The 16,241-nt window shown below is 37.6% G+C and overlaps 1 protein-coding gene across 1 annotated transcript in view; it reads left to right on the top strand.

The window, feature by feature from the left end:
- The window catches only part of LOC131394918 (organic anion transporter 7-like), a 56,609-nt gene extending 41,473 nt beyond the window's left edge, over positions 1–15,136 (top strand). Inside the window, exons 6-10 of the mRNA XM_058526615.1 lie at positions 9,912–10,027; positions 11,277–11,491; positions 12,870–12,978; positions 13,447–13,650; positions 14,973–15,136. Of these exons, the coding sequence (XP_058382598.1) occupies positions 9,912–10,027; positions 11,277–11,491; positions 12,870–12,978; positions 13,447–13,650; positions 14,973–15,033 (705 nt within the window). The 3' untranslated portion in view covers positions 15,034–15,136. The remainder of the gene's footprint in view (positions 1–9,911; positions 10,028–11,276; positions 11,492–12,869; positions 12,979–13,446; positions 13,651–14,972) is intronic.
- Positions 15,137–16,241: the final 1,105 nt, after the last annotated feature.

The following is a 16,241-nucleotide window of genomic DNA, read 5'->3' as shown; positions in this document are numbered from 1 at the left end:
TAATTCTGTGATGTACATACGGATGCATAAATCTCTTTGAATTGTTGATTTCATGTTCTTTGGATAAATACCAAATAATGGGATAGCTGGATCATGTGGTGTTTCTGTTTTTAATTTTTTGAGAAATCTCCATACTGTTTTCCATAGTGGCTGCACCTTTCACATTCCCACCAGCAGTATATGGGGATTCGCTTTTCTCCACATCCTCTCCAACACTTGTTATTTCCTGTTTTGTTAATTATAACCATTATGATGGATGTGAGGTGAAATCTCATTATAGTTTTGATTTGCATTTCCCTAATATTTAGTGATGTTGAACATCTTTTCATGTGCCTATTGGCCATCTGTATAACTTCTTTGAAAAAATGTCTGTTCATGTCCTCTGCCCAGTTTTTGATTGGGTTGTTCATTTTTTTGCTGTTGAGTTGTATGAGTTCTATATATTTTAGAAATTAACCCCTTGTTGGATATATGATTTGCAGATATTCTACCCTAGTTTGTGTTGTCTTTTCATTTTGTTTATGATTTCCTTTGTCATGCAGATGCTTTTTAATCTGAAAGAGTCCCATTTGTCTATTTTTAATTTTGTTTCCCTTGCCTGAGTAGACATGATATTCAAAATGATTCTGCTAAAACCAATGTCAGAGTGTACTGCCTATGTTTTCTTCTAGCAGTTTTATGATTTCAGATCTTACATTCAAGTCTTTAATGTTTTTTGAGTTAAGTTTTGTGCATGCTGTAAGACAATGGTCTGCTTTCATTCTTTTGATGTGGCTGTCCAGTTTTCCCAACACTATTTATTGAAGAGGCTTTCCTTGCTCCATTGTATGTCCTTGGCTCCTTTGTTGAAGATTAGCTGTCCATAGATGTGTGGGTTTATTTCTGGGCTTTCAGTTCTGTTCCATTGATCTCTGTGTGTTTTCTTCTGCCAGTACCATGCTGTATTGATTTTTATATCTTTGTGGTATATTTTCAAGTAGGGAGTGTGATACCTCCAACTATTTTTTTTTTTTCAGGATTGCTTTGGCTATTCAGGGTCTTTCATTCTTCCATGAAAATTTTAGAATTCCTTTTTCTATTTCCATGAAGAATGTCATTGGAATTCTGATTCAGATGACATTGAATCTGCAGATTGCTTTAGGTAATATGGACATTTTAACTATGTTTATTCTTCCAATCCATGAGCATGGAATATATTTCCATTTCTTTATGTCTCCTTCGATTTCTTTCCATAATGTCTTATAGTTTTCAGTGTATAGGTCTTTCATTTCCCTTGTTAAATTTATTCCTAGGTATTTTGTTGTTATTGTTGCAGTTGTACATGGAATTGTATTCTTGATTTCTCTTTTTTCTAGTTCATTATTAGTGTATAGAATTGCAACTAATTTTTGTATGTTGATTTTCTACCCTAAAAATTCACAGTATTCGTTGATTAGTTCTTATAGTTTTTTGGTGGATTCTTTAGAGTTTTCTATGTTTAAAAATGTGTCATCTGCAAGTGACAGTTTTACTTTTTCCTTTCCAATTTTGATACCTTTTATTTCTTTTTCCTGCCTAATTGCTATAGCTAAAACTTCCAGTAGTATGCTGAACAAGAGTGGTGAAAGTGGGCATGCTTGTCTTGTTCCTGTTCTCTGAGGACTAGCTTTCAGTTTTTCATTGTTGAGTATGATTTTCGTAGTGTGTTTGTCATATATGGCCTTTATAATATTGAGGTACTTACCTTCTATGCTAATTTTATTGAGAGTTTTTTTTTTTTTACCATAAATGGTTGTTGGATCTTGTCAAATGCTTTCCCTGCATCTATTGAGATGATAATGTGATTTTTATTCTTCATTTTGTTAATGTTGTTTATCACATTGAATTATTTGTGGATGATGAATCATCCCTGCATCCCTGGAATAAATCCCACTTGATCATAGTGTATGATCCTTTTAATGTATTGTTGTATTCGATTTGCTAATATTTTGTTGAGGTATTTTGCATTTATATTCATGTATTGGTCTCTAATTTTCTTTTCTGGTTGTGTCCTTGTCTGGTTTTGGTATCAGGGTAATTTTGGCCTTGTAAAAAGAGTCCGGAGGTCCCATCATTTTCAATTTTTTTTGGAAGAATTTGAGAATGATAGGTATTAAGATTTCTTTGAATGTTTGGTAGAATTCACCAAAGAAGCAATCTGGTCGTAGACTTTTGTTTTTGAGGAGGTTTTTGATTACTGTTTCAATATCTTTACTTGTGGTCGATCTATTCACATTCTCTATTCTTCTTAATTCAGGTTTGGGAGGTTACATGATTTTAAGAATTTATCCATTTCTTCGAGGTCATTCAATTTTTTGGTGTATAGTTGTTCATAGTTTTCTCTTATAATCCTTTGTATTTCTGTGGTGTCCATTATAATTTCTCCCTTTAATTTTTGATTTTATTTATTTCTGTCTTCTCTCTTTTTTTCTTAGTGATTCTAGCTAAGGTTTTGCCAATTTTGTTTATCTTTTCAAAAAAGGGCTCTTAGTTTCATAGATCCTTTCTATTGTTTTTTTAGTATCTATTTCATTTATTTCTGCTCTATTTTTATTATTTCCTTCCTTCCTCTGAGTTTCAGGTTTGTTTGTTCTTCTTTTTCTAGTTCTTTTAGGTACAGTATAAGATTGTTTACTTAAGATTGTTCTTGTTTTTTGAGGTAGGCCTATATATCTATAAACTTCCCTCTTAGTACCACTTTTGCTGCACCCCATTAGTTTTGGCATGTTGTGTTTTCATTTTCATTTCTGTCCAGGTATTTTTTTTTATTTCTCCTCTGATTTCTTCATTGATCTAATAGTGTACAGTATTATGTTGTTTAGTCTTCACGTATTTGTGACTTTTACAGCTTTTTTCATGTAGCTGGTTTCTAGTTTCATACCACTGTAGAAGGAAAAGATGCTTGATATGATTTCAATCTTCTTAAATTTATTGAAGCTTGCTTTGTTTCCCAATATATGGTCTATTTTTGAGAATGTTCCATGTGCACTTGAGAAGAATGTATATTCTGCTACCTTTGGGTGGAACGTTCTATATATATCTATTACATTTTACTGGTCTAGTGTTTCAGTTAAGGCCACTGTTTCCTTGTTGACTGTCTGTCTGGATGATCTATACATTGATGTAAGTGGGGTGTTCAGGTCCCTACCATTGTAGTGTTGCTGTCAATTCTGCCTTTAGGAATGTTAATAGTTGCTTTATATACTTTGGTGCTCCTGTGTTAGGTGCATACATATTAATAAGTGTTATGTCTTCTTGGTGACTATCCCTTTCATCATTATATAATCTCCATCTTTATCTCTTCATACCCTTTTGTCTTTAAGTCTCTTTTCTCTAATATAAGATTGGCTACACCTACTATCTTTTGGTTGCCATTTGCTTGGAGGGATCTTCCATCCCTTCACTCTGAGCCTATGTTTGTCTCTAGAGCTGAAATGAGTTGTGCTGGAGGCAGCATTATTTTAGGTCTTGGTTCTTAGTCCATCCAGCCACTTTGTGTCTTTTCATTGCTGAATTCAATCCATCTATATTTAGAGTGATTATTAATATAGGAAGCCTCAATATTGCCATTTTATATTCCAGTTGTTCTACATTTCTACTGTTTCTTTTATTTTTTTAAAAAATTTTTTGTTTATTGCAGTAACATTGGTTTATAACATTGTATAAATTTCAGGTGTACGTCATTATACTTCTATTTCTCCATAGATTACATCATGTTCACCACCCGAATACTAATTACAACCCATCACCACACACATGTGCCAAATTATCCCTTTCGCCCTCCTCCCTCCCCCCTTCCCCTCTGGTAACCACAAATCCAATCTCTGTCTCTATGTGTTTGTTTATTGTTGTTATTATCTACTACTTAATGAAGGAAATCATACGGTATTTGACCTTCTCCCTCTGACTTATTTCACTTTGCATAATAACCTCAATGTCCATCCATGTTGTCACAAATAGCTGGATTTCATCATTTCTTATGGCTGAGTAGTATTCCATTGTGTATATATACCACATCTTCTTAATCCATTCATCCCTTGATGGGCACTTAGGTTGCTTCCAAGTCTTGGCTATTGTGAATAACTCTGCAATGAACACAGGGGCACATGTATTTGTACGCATTGGTGTTTTCAAGTTCTTTGGATAAATACCCAGCAGTGGAATAGCTGGATCATATGGTAGTTCTATCCTTGATTTTTTGAGGAATCTCCATACTGTTTTCGATTACTGTTTCAATCTCCTTACTGGTGATTGGTCTATTCGAATTCTCTACTTCTTCTTGATCCAGGTTTGGAAGGTTGTATGATTCCAAGAATTTATCCATTTCTTCCAGATTGTCGAATTGGTTGGCATATAGCTTTTCATAATATTCTTTTATAATCTTTTGTATTTCTGAGGTGTCTGTTGTAATTTCTCCTCTTTCATTTCTGATTTTACTTATTTGAGCCTTCTCTCTTTTTTTCTTGGTGAGTCTAGCTAAAGGTTTGTCAATTTTGTTGATCTTTTCAAAGAACCAGCTCTTGGTTTTATTAATTTTTTCTATTGTTTTTTTAGTCTCTATTTCATTTATTTCTGCTCTGATTTTTATTATTTCCCTTCTTCTACTGATTTTGGGCTTTGTTTGTTCTTCTTTTTCCAGTTCCTTTAGGTGCATTGTTAGATTGTTTATTTGAGATTTTTCTTGTTTGTTGAGATAGGCCTGTATTGCTATAAACTTCCCTCTTAGAACCGCTTTTGCTGTATCCCATAAATTCTGGCATGTTGTATTGTCATTTTCATTTGTCTCCAGGTATTTTTTGATCTCTCCTTTGATTTCTTCATTGACCGAATCTTTGTTCAGTGGCATTTTGTTTAATCTTCACGTATTTGTAGTTTTTCTGATTTTCTTCCTATAGTTGATTTCTAGTTCATAATGTTGTGTTCAGAAAAGATGCTTGGTATTATTTCAATCTTCTTAAATTTATGGAGACTTGTTTTGTGGCCTAATATGTGATCAATCCTGGAGAATGTTCCATGTGCATTTGAAAAGAATGTGTATTCTTCGGTTTTTGGATGGAATGCTCTGTATATATCTACTAGGTTCATCTGTTCTAGTGTGTCATTTAAGGCCAATGATTCCTTATTGATCTTTTGTTTGGATGATCTATCCTTTGGTGTAAGTGCAGTGCTAAAGTCCCCTACTATTATTGTGTTACTGTCTATTTGTCTTCTTATGTCTGTTAATAATTGCTTTATATATTTAGGTGCTCCTACCTTGGGTGCGTATATATTTACAAGTGTTATATCCTCTTGTTGGATTGTTCCCTTGATCATTATGTAATGCCCTTCTTTGTCTATTTTTACAGTTTTTGTTTTAAAGTCTATTCTGTCTGATATGAGTACTCCTACCCCAGCTTTCTTTTCATTGCCAATTGCGTGGAGTATCTTTTTCCATCCCTTCACTTTCAGTTTGTGAGTGTCTTTAGGTCTGAAGTGTGTCTCTTGTATGCTGCATATATATGGGTCTTGTTTTTTTATCCAGTCAGCCACCCTATGCCTTTTAATTGGAGCATTTAGTCCATTGACATTTAAAGTAGCTATTGATAAGTATCTACTTACTGCCATTTTTAACTTTTTTTTCTCAGTGTTTTAGTAGTCCTTCTCTGTCTCTTTCTCCTTCTATACAGAATTGATGGTCTCCTTAGTTTGACCTCTGTCTGAAAGCTCTACTCTTTAACTCCCCTCCTCCATCCTTTCATGTTTTTGATATCATATCTAACATCTTTTTTTGTGCATTTGTATCCATTAACCTCTTATCATGGAAATAGATAACTTTTCCTATTTGTGATCTTCTCTTTTCCCCTTAAATCAGTCCCTTTAACATTTCTTGTAGCACTGGTTTCTTGGTGACAAACTCCTTTAATTTTTGCTTGTCTGGGAAATTTTTGATCTCTCCTTCCATTTTGAATGATAACTTTGCTGGGTAGAGTATTCTTGGCTGTAAGTTTTTTCCTTTTAGCACTTTAAATATATAATTCCATTCTCTTCTAGCATGTAAGTTTTCTGCTGAGAAGTCAGCTGATAGCCTTATGGGGTTTCCTTTGTATGTAACTTGTATTTCTGTTGCAGCTTTTAGGATTCTCTCTTTATCCTTAATTCTGGGCATTTTGATTATGATGTGTCTTGGTGTGGACCTCTTTTGGTTTATCTTGTTTGGGGCCCTCTGTGCTTCCTGTACCTGGATGTCTGTTTCCTTCCTTAGGTTAGGGAAGTTTTCATCTATTATTTCTTGAAATAGATTCTCTGCTCCTTTGTCTCGCTCTTCTCCTTCTGGGACACCTATAACACGGATGTTAGTACGCTTGATGTTGTCCCAGAGGTCACTTAGACTGTCCTCACTCTTTTTAGTTTTTTTCTCTTTTACCTGTTCAGCCTGGGTAATTTCTTCTAGTCTTTCGCCCAGCTCACAGATCCATTCTGCTGTATCCTATATGCTGTTTTTGAGTCCCTCTAGTGAAATTTTCATTTCCTGTATTGTATTCTTCATTTCTGATTGGTTCTTTTTTATATCTTCCATTTCTTTGTTGACATTCTCACTGAGTTCATCTATTCTTCTCTGCACATCAGTGAGCATTCTTAACACTCTTGTTTGAACTCTCTGTTGGGTAGGTTGCTCATTTCTGTTTCACTTAGTTCCTTTTCTGGGGTTTTGTCCTGTTCCCTTACTTGGAATGTATTCCTTTGCCTCCTCATTTTCCCTCTTTCCCTATGCTTGTGTCTACGTATTAGGTAGGTCAGCTACGTCTCCTGCTCTTGGATTTCTGACCTTATATACGTGATGCCTTCGGAGGCCTGCAGTGTGCTTCCCTCAGTTCTCAATGTTCCACCGGTGACCCCTATGTGGGTTACCTGTGTCCTTCTGTTGTGGCCTGTTTGCTCTCCCCATAGGCGCCCAGGTAGGCTAAGTTATGCTGCTGACCCGCTATTGTAATGCTCAGCTTCTTGTAGTTGTTGTGGGCCCTTCAGTGTCTTTATCAGGTGTGGGAGCCCCAGCATTGTTGGCTACAAGTTCTAATACCACATTTGTGTTGCAGTATTTCTTTTAAGTGAGTAGGCCCCCAGCATGGCAGGTTGTTAGTCTCAGGGTCTTACAATTGCTATAAGCCTCCAGCCTTTAGGTCTCTTGTCAGCTCTCTGAGGATTGCAGCTGGGTGGGGCTGGCCTCAGACATGGGAGCACCCAGTTGTTTCAGACTTTGGAAGGTGGGGCAAACCCCCTATTTGGGTCTTTGAGAAGCACAAGTCTTCTTCAGCTGACAAGCGCTGCTTCCCACAGGTCCACACACACAGTTAACACAGTCCTGCTCCGTGTGTGCACCCCCACCTCTTGAACTAGACCCAGTCTCTCCACGGTGGGAGCCCTACACACTGCACCACTGCCCCACATTTCCACCTGCTCCTTGTGCACGCCCTACCCCACTGAAGTGGGCTCAGTTGCCAGGCTGCAGTGAATCCAGTTACCAACCCATGCAGGCCCACATGTTGCCTGAGGGCTTGTTGTTGGGTGGGGCCAGTCTCTAGGGTGGGCTGCCTGCCCTGGCTAAGGTGGATTAAATCTGTGCTCTAGTGGGTGGGGCAGACCTGGGCTAGCAGGCCCTAGGGAGAACTCCAATGGTGTCTGTGTCAGCTCACCCACACCAGGGCACAACAATGTCCACCGCCAATGTCCCAGTCCCTAGAGAGGTCTCGCCTGTCACCGAGATGAACTCAGGGCCTATTAGTTGTGTTTCTTTTCACCAAAGCACTGTGCACCTTTCTTTCTGGTGATTTTAGGTTGCTTTCTGAAATGGATGAGTTTGCACGTGGGCCCCTTAAGAGCCGGTTTCAACTTCTTTGTGAACCAGCTTTTCTGGGGGTACTCCCCAATGTTTTAGTAGTAGGCAATGTCACATATTATGCCACTCGTCTCGATTGTGCTGGGTCCACACAATGCCCACAGCGGGGGTGCTCCCGGCTCAGGGCCCGCTCCTCCAGGGAAGGCTGCTTACCTGTGGGCTGCTCCCGGGCGGCCGTGAAGCTGGCGGTTTTTGAAGACAGCATTTCTCCTCTCCTGAAGGGAGTTTCTGCATCTTCCACCTCAATTAAGATTGTCCTTTGTTGCAGGAGTTCCTCTTATCCAGTTTTCAGTTCTGTCTCAGGGGTAATTTTTCCACGAGTAGTTGCAAATTGGCTGTGTCCTCGTGAGGAGGTGAGTTCAGAGTCTGCTTATGCCACCATCTTGATCTTCCCCCTCTACTGTTTCTTTTTCCTTGTATTTCTGTCTGCCATTTCAGTTTGCTGGTATTCTGGGATGTTTTTCTCCGCTTTCTCTTTATTTATGATTTGTGATTTTGCTCTGAATTTTTGCATTGTGGTTAACATGAGATTGTATAAAAGATCTCATAGATGAGATATTCCTTTTTCTCATTGCCTCTTATCTACATTAGCCTATGCATATTCTGTCCTTTTCCTCTTCCCATTCTATGTTTTCATTATCACCAATTTTTTTTCTTGTTATGAGTTTGTGAACAAATTGAAGTCTTTATAGTTATTATTGATGCTTTCTTTTTCTTCATCTTTTATGTTATAATTAAGTGTTTACAGATGTATTCTCGTATAGAACTGCAATTTTTCAGTTCTGTCTCTCTATTTATCTCCTTGCTCAAAGTTTTGTAAACTCTTGCCTTTTTGTTTCAGGTGAAAGGGCTCCCTTCATAATTTCATGTAAGGCAGATCTAGTGGCAATGAACTCACTTAGCTTTTTTTTTTTGTCCAGGAAATCTTTTATTTCTCCATCATATCTGAAGGTTAGTTTCACTGGATAGAGTATTCTTGGTTGCTAATTTTTTGTCTTTCAGTGTTTTAAATATATTATTCCACTATCTCCTAGCCTTCAAGATTTCTGCTGAGAAATCTTCTGAAAGTTTGATGGAAGTTCCTTTGTAGGTTATTTTCCTCTCTCTGCTGCCCTTCATACTTGCTCTTTGTCATTGACTGTTTTTTTTCTTGAGGAAGATCAGCCCTGAGCTAACATCCATGCGAATCCTCCTCTTTTCACTGGAGAAGACTGGCCCTAAGCTAACATCTATTGCCAATCTTCCTCCTTTTTCCCCCTTTTTCTCCCCAAAGCCCCAGTAGATAGTTGTATGTCATAGTTGTACATCCTTCTAGTTGCTGTATGTGGGATGCTGCCTCAGCATGGCCAGACAAGTGGTTCGTCAGTGTATGCCTGGGACCCGAACCAGGCCACCAGTAGTGGAGTGCACATCCTTAACTGCTAAGCCATGGGGTCGGGCCCTGTCATTGACCTTTGAGAGTTTTATTATATGCCTCAGAGGACGTGTTTTTGTATTGAGGTAATTAAGAGTTGTATTAGCTTCATATACTTGCATGTCCACGTCCTTCCCCATGTTTGGGAAGCTCTCAGCTATTACCTCTTTGAATAAGATCTCTGCTCCTTTCTCTTCCTCTTCTAATTCTGGGATACCAATAATCGTTATGCTACTTTTCCTAATTGAGTGAGATATCTCTCAAAGAATTCCTTTCTCTTTTAAAAATCTTGGTTTCCCTCTTCCTTGGCCTGATTCATGGGTTTCTATCATAGAAATTTCTAGAAAATTCTATCATATAAAATTCTGTCATATCATAGGGCTTGTATAGGTTTCAATCCTTGACGTCACTAACTGTGTCCTCCATATAGTCTGCTCTATGTTTAATGCTTTATACATTATTTTTCATCTCATGAATTGCATCTATCTTCCATGGCTATATTTTCTGTTGGACAAAAAGGAAAGTCATCTATCTTGTCTTCTGTTGGAGGTTCACAATGTCTACCATTTTGTGACAACTGAACTGTTTCCTATTCTTGTTGTGAAGGTTTTGACATCCGCTATGCAGGAGGAGCTGGAGGCAGCACGGACCAAACCATCTGTGTGTGACTTGTTCCGCACACCCAACCTGCGTAAAAGGATCTGTTTACTGTCCTTCGTGAGGTAGGCTTCAGAAAGTACATAAGGAACATTAAATTAGTGGGGACGTGATTCTGTGTGTTATTTCAGGAGATACCATATGCTTAAGTATAGATTCAAGATAAGAAATGAGAAAGTCACAAAGATAGTTGCTATGTTTATAGGTAGAGAAAGGGCTAAGAAAAGACTGACATGGAACTATTTGTATCATGAGGAGTTTTGTTGTCACATCATTCTACTAGGCTCATCACTGGAGATGGTGCTGAGAACTTCAATCATGGTACAGATCTTGGCTTAGCATTCTTCATTTGTTTTCATTTTATTTGAGGTAAAATTACAAACAGCAAAGCACTCAAACATATGCATCAATGAATAGTTCCATATGTAAATATACGACCATCACCCAGATCAGGATATAGAAAAACTCTAAAACTCTAGAAGGCCCCCTCTTATATCCTCCAAAAGGAATACCCTCCACTTCCCCCCAAAGAAACTTAACAACAATTATAACCCCCTTTATCATACTATTATTTTATGGTAATTTTTAAATCATTAGCTTGTAAGGAAATTGTGTTTAAAATGTACCTACGGTTTGTTTTAATCATGTATGCTAAGACACACAGACTCAGGAATGATTGTTGTGAAGGAAGTTTATACTCACAGATCCTTAGAAAGAGGAGGCATGAAACAGCCCACAGGGTCATTCAGGGAGGCACTAGGGTCGGTTAGATGGTAAAGTAGAGGAGAAAAGAAAGATCATGGCCAAGAGTCTTTATTGTTTTTTTTTTTTTTTTTTTTGTCAGAAGGAATGGGAAAGGAAGGTAGGTACTCTGAGAAAGCTTAGGATTGGAAAGTTTGAATAATTTTAGCGGACTCTGGGCTATAGTGGTGGTCCATAGTTGTCCAGTACCAGGCCCTTGGTTGATTTAGGATGGGGGAATATTGACTTGTTGTGTGAGTTTGATAAAGGAGATTGTTGGGAGTTTGGACTCTGGATTGTTGGTTTGTATTTAAAGGTGCACTCACAGGGGAGTCATTTGCTATCTCTAGGAATTAGTTAACCCTGGGAAAGGAACACTCTCCAGGATCAAGACCCTAAATGCCAGAGTATCAAAATATAGAAAAAAAGATAGTATAATCAACACAAATATTCTACAAATCAGACCATGCCTTCTTACATGACAACAACCCTTGGCTTCTTGACTCAGTATTATCATTTGTAAGACAGAGAATCTAAAGATTATGATATCTGTGTTTCTTCCTTTTACCACAGATTTTCAAGTTTTATTCCTTTTTTCGGCCTGACTCTCCACCTCCAGCACTTGGGGATGAATATTTACTTGTTTCTGATTCTTTTTGGTGTAGTCACACTTCCAAGCAATTATGTTGCACTTTTTGCACTGAATCACCTGGGCCGTCGATTCAGCCTGATGCTTTTCCTGTTCTTGCTGGGAATTTCCATTCTGACCATCACATTTGTGCCTGAAGGTGAGAAAAGAGCACAGAGTGGGAAATGGCTTCTCTGCATTCCTCAAGGATTGTGTGGGTCACACCTATCCGAAGCCAGAAGGAAAGGGAGAATTATATTCTAAGGGATTAGTACATCTTATACCATGATGTTGCTGGGAAAGGAACCAGAGGTGAGTATAGGTCAGCACAGCTATATGGTTGTCTTCATCACATTCTAGAGGTATCTGGAAACTGACGCCATCTAATACTGACAGTTTCTCTAGGACAGCAATTAACCACTTACCTTTGGCCAATCACACTTTATGTAGAAATCATGGAGGGTCTAGACCTTGTCATTGTATCCCATGTGAGGACCCAGTACTGTCACTTCCTCTGTCTAGGCTCTTTCTTGTTACTACAGCTTCAGTGACAATTTATTATTTGATCTCTATGTGTCTACTCATGTGTCTCATATCAGGTCTCCATAACAGAAACACTGGTTCAGGGGAATCATCTTGACCTCTAGAAAACAAAAATTCCTTGTCTTCAGGCAGACAGGTGTACAGCAGGAACAAGGCACTAAGCCTCTCTCAGAATCTATTTTACTAAATTGAATGATTGTATGTAATGAATAGGTGACCCAGGTGGTCACCATGCCTCACCTGACGACCAGCATAGTTATGTGATTTCCAAGATCTCACATTGGTGGGCTCCACTCATCCTGAATGTCAGCAATGATGCAAGTTTGCTACCTAACTGCAGAGCTCACTTCAATCCTGCTATGCTCTTAATGAAATTTTTTGGGGGGAGGGAGGGCAAGTCAGGGATAGAAAACTAAAATTTCACTTCATTAGTTTCCAAAGCCAGGATTTTTTGCTAATAGAGATCCTTATACTTGAATAGTGAAACATTATTCTAGATCAAGCTACTCACCAGCTTTTCCATTACAATAGGAGTCCTGTTTCTTTTATTACTCTCTTTACATTAATAGCCTCTTGTCGATATTGTGCAAGTTCCTAGGTTTAAAACTCTCAAATGGATGAGTCTTACACCACTCAGTAATTGCTCACATGACAGTCCTACGTTTCATGTGAAGGCAAAGGAGACACAGAACAGAATTAATGCAAGACAGCACCTGATGGACTCCCCTTCCCCTCTCCTTTTTCAGAAAATCTGAGATATGCAAATGGAGTTGATGAAATAACTCAATCTTTTTATTCACCATAATCCATAATATGTAGCTAAGTCACATTTCTCACCTGATTGGACAATGCACGTTTTCTGACTCCATGCAGTTTCTCTACAATATATTTTATACATGCAAAAACACCTCCAATATGGTCTTCTTCATTTGTAATTTGAGGAATGTTGATTTCTTCAGCTCCAATTTTCTGAGTCTCACTGGTCTTCTTTCCAGAAATGCAGACCCTGCGTGTGGTTTTGGCAACTTTGGGAGTAGGATTTTCTTCTGCCGCTCTCACCAATTTTGTTACCTATGGAAATGAACTAATCCCCACTGTAATCAGGTAAAAAGTTCATGGATGGTCACTCAGAATAAAAACAGATCGTTTCCAGATAACTTACACTTATTGGGGGAGGTAAACTAAGGCAGGTTAGTTATGAAAAATAATTAATTAAAATAGTAATAATAATGACAAAAATTATAGCCAAAATTTACTGAAAGCTGACTTGTTGCCAGCCACTGAGTTAAATCCTCTAATGTTTCTTCTCCGGTAATCTTCTCAACCACATGAAGTGTAAATGCTATAGATAAGAGTAGTTTATTAATGATTGAATTTTGTCCTAATGCAACGCAAACTTGAAAAAAATTGCTAGCAAATAAGAGAGAAAATTTCCAACACAAGAGTATGTCATCAATCTGCATTTCTAAACACTCTGATGTGCTATCTACCATAACCAAAGCAAAATAATAAATCACAAGTAATATGTGTGGATTTTCACCAATTTTTTTGTATTATTGTTTGCACCCCAAGAGCAATAGCTTTAGGAGTCATTGGAATTGCTGGTAATATTGGGGCAGCCCTGGCTCCCCTCTTGATGATCTTAATGGTGTATTCCACCCACCTGCCATGGATCATGTATGGAGTCTTCCCGATCCTCGCTGGACTTTTTATCCGACTCCTTCCTGAAACCAGGAATCAGCCTCTGCCTGACTCCATCCAGGATGTGGAAAATGAGTGAGTAAATCTTCTAGATGTCTCTTAGGGTTGCTGTGCATTATACATCTGTGATGAGAAGGACAACACACAATTCAAGGTCATTTTCCCCAGGGGAAGCTTTAGACCTAGACTATTTCCATGTGGTCAGTGTCTTTGGTTAAGCTACAGGCTTATTCTTCTCCCACAGTGACCTCAGACTCCCACAAGTCTCCCTAGATCACACAGATCTGCTCTGCACAGCCTGAACTAGTAGGTTTGTGGTGAAGAGGCCAAAATTAGCCACCCTAGTGTGACATACACAGCCCCTAAGGTATTTCACAAACGTGCACGTATCCAAACACCTGATTCTCATCTCCCTGTCCCTGGAAGCCCTCAACCCAGGGAGTGCAGGTAAGGTCTCTGAGATTGCTGATTCCTGTAGACCTGTGTAATTTGATTCTTATTCTCCAGAGAAACAGCACCAATAAGATGTGTATATATACCACAAGAGAGATTTACTTTAAGGAATTGGCTCACAAGATTGGAGGGGTTTACAAGTCTGAAGTCTGTAAGCAGACTGCAGCCTGGATTCCTAGGGAATAATTGAAGGAAGATAAGAGTTCTCCAGTTGAAAGGCAAATCTGGAAGCAGAATTCCTTATTCCTCTGGGGGATCTGTCTTTTTCCCATAAGGCCTTCAACTGATTGAATGAGACCCTCCACATTGTGGAGTGTAATGTGCTTTACTTGAAGTCTACTGATTTAAATACTAATAACATCTAAAAAATACCTTCAAAGAAACATCTAGACTGGTGTTTGACCAAACATCTGGGCACTATGGTCTAGCCAAGTTGACCTACAATATTAACCACCACAAGGCCTGAGGACTGCTTTGGTCACTGAGGAATCTGTGGAAGGTCAGGGAGAGGACAAGAGCCCTTCCCACAGATGACAACATTTCTCAGGGGAAGGAGTCCTGTTTTGCTTCCTGTGAGATTCAGACCATATGTTTTTGACTGGGAAAGACAGTGTTGAGAACCAGAGATTTTAAACTGATGAAGAAAGTGGAAAGGTTCTAAAACTTTTCTATACTTCTTTGCCTTTTCCAAAACCATCTTTCCAATGCCAAGCTGTCCAAGGGTGAGACAAGAAACTATCAAAGCTGCCTTGTCAGATCCTGCTCTGGACACAGGGTCTTTTTCTTCACAAGATTTACTCAAACCCTTGGGACAGGGTTCATGGTTTGTAGTAAAGCTGCTTGGTGAAAGATAAGCTTACTCTAAAGAATACAGGACATGTATGCTTATTTCATGTCTTTTCATTTTTTGTGTTTGTTTATTGGTTTCATTGTATTTTTACCAGGAGAAAAGGCTGGAGAAAAGCAAAGAAGGAAGATATTTCCATGAAAGTCACACCATTTTAAGGATCTCCAGGAACTAACTAACTGCTGATTCAAGACCAAAATAAAGGGGGAAAATGAGGTAATTCCTCATAAGGGAAAATATGTAAAATAAATAAATAAAATATATAATGGAAAAATGAAATTTTTTCCCATTGCAGAGTTACATTACTAAGTATAAAATACCTATAATTATCATAATAAGAAATGTGAAGAAAAGATAATATTTTAAAACAACTTATAATAGTAGTATAATTGTAGCTAACCAGCATGCTCCTGGATAGCCAGTTTGATTAGTACTAAAAATAACAATTCTTCACCCAGTTAATAAGTAGAATAATTGATGTAGCAATTACAATGAAAAAATACATACTTTTGGAAGATTTGAAAAATAGTTACATATTTATCCAGAAACTAAAAATAAGGTAATTCAAAAAAAGAGGATCATGGAGTGAGGGGAGGCTGGCTACTGTATGAGGTAGCATATGTGGGATTTTATTATAAGTGCAATAGTCAAAATAGTAATACCAGATGCATGTACATATCAAGGGAATTCCAGAAACAGACCATAGTAAATGTAACACAATATATAATATTGGCATAATAAATCACAGGGCAAAAATAAGGATTATGTAACAGATCACATAAATAATTATTTAAAAATAAATGACTAATAATGAGACTTCATAACCTAAACTAAAATAATTCCACTTTAATGAAAAGTTAAATGAAATAAAAGAACTATAATTTTCATTACAAACCTTGGCTGCAATATCTTGGGTTAAGTACTTTTTGGATAGTAAAACAGAAGCCAGAAATTTAAAGACAAGTAGATTTGAATACTACTCATTTGAAGACTCTGCGGGGCAAAACCCTAACAACTTATTAGACAAAACTAGAAAAATATTCATCAAAATGATAAAAACAGTTAACTTTTAGTGGTGGACTTTGAAATGACTGTTACTTTCTTCTTTGTAAGTTTCTGTAGTCAAAGTTTAAACAAAGAACACATAAAATTTCAAAATATTATATGTCAAAAATGAAAAGAGCAAATGACAACATAAACTGTTTTCAAAATGTGCTTTAAAATGTAGAATTCTCATAATTTCTACTCAAAAAGATAATAAATAATTCCATAGAAAATGAATAAAAGGTAGAACATATCATTTTCAAGTGATAAAAAGAAACATGGGCAATAAATCTATGAAAAACTGTACAAACCCACTGCAATT

Source organism: Diceros bicornis, chromosome 31, assembly GCF_020826845.1.
Source record: "Diceros bicornis minor isolate mBicDic1 chromosome 31, mDicBic1.mat.cur, whole genome shotgun sequence".
Taxonomy (NCBI): Eukaryota; Metazoa; Chordata; class Mammalia; order Perissodactyla; family Rhinocerotidae; genus Diceros; species Diceros bicornis.
Note: the sequence above shows the minus strand (reverse complement) of the source record. Positions and strands in the feature narration are given on the sequence as shown.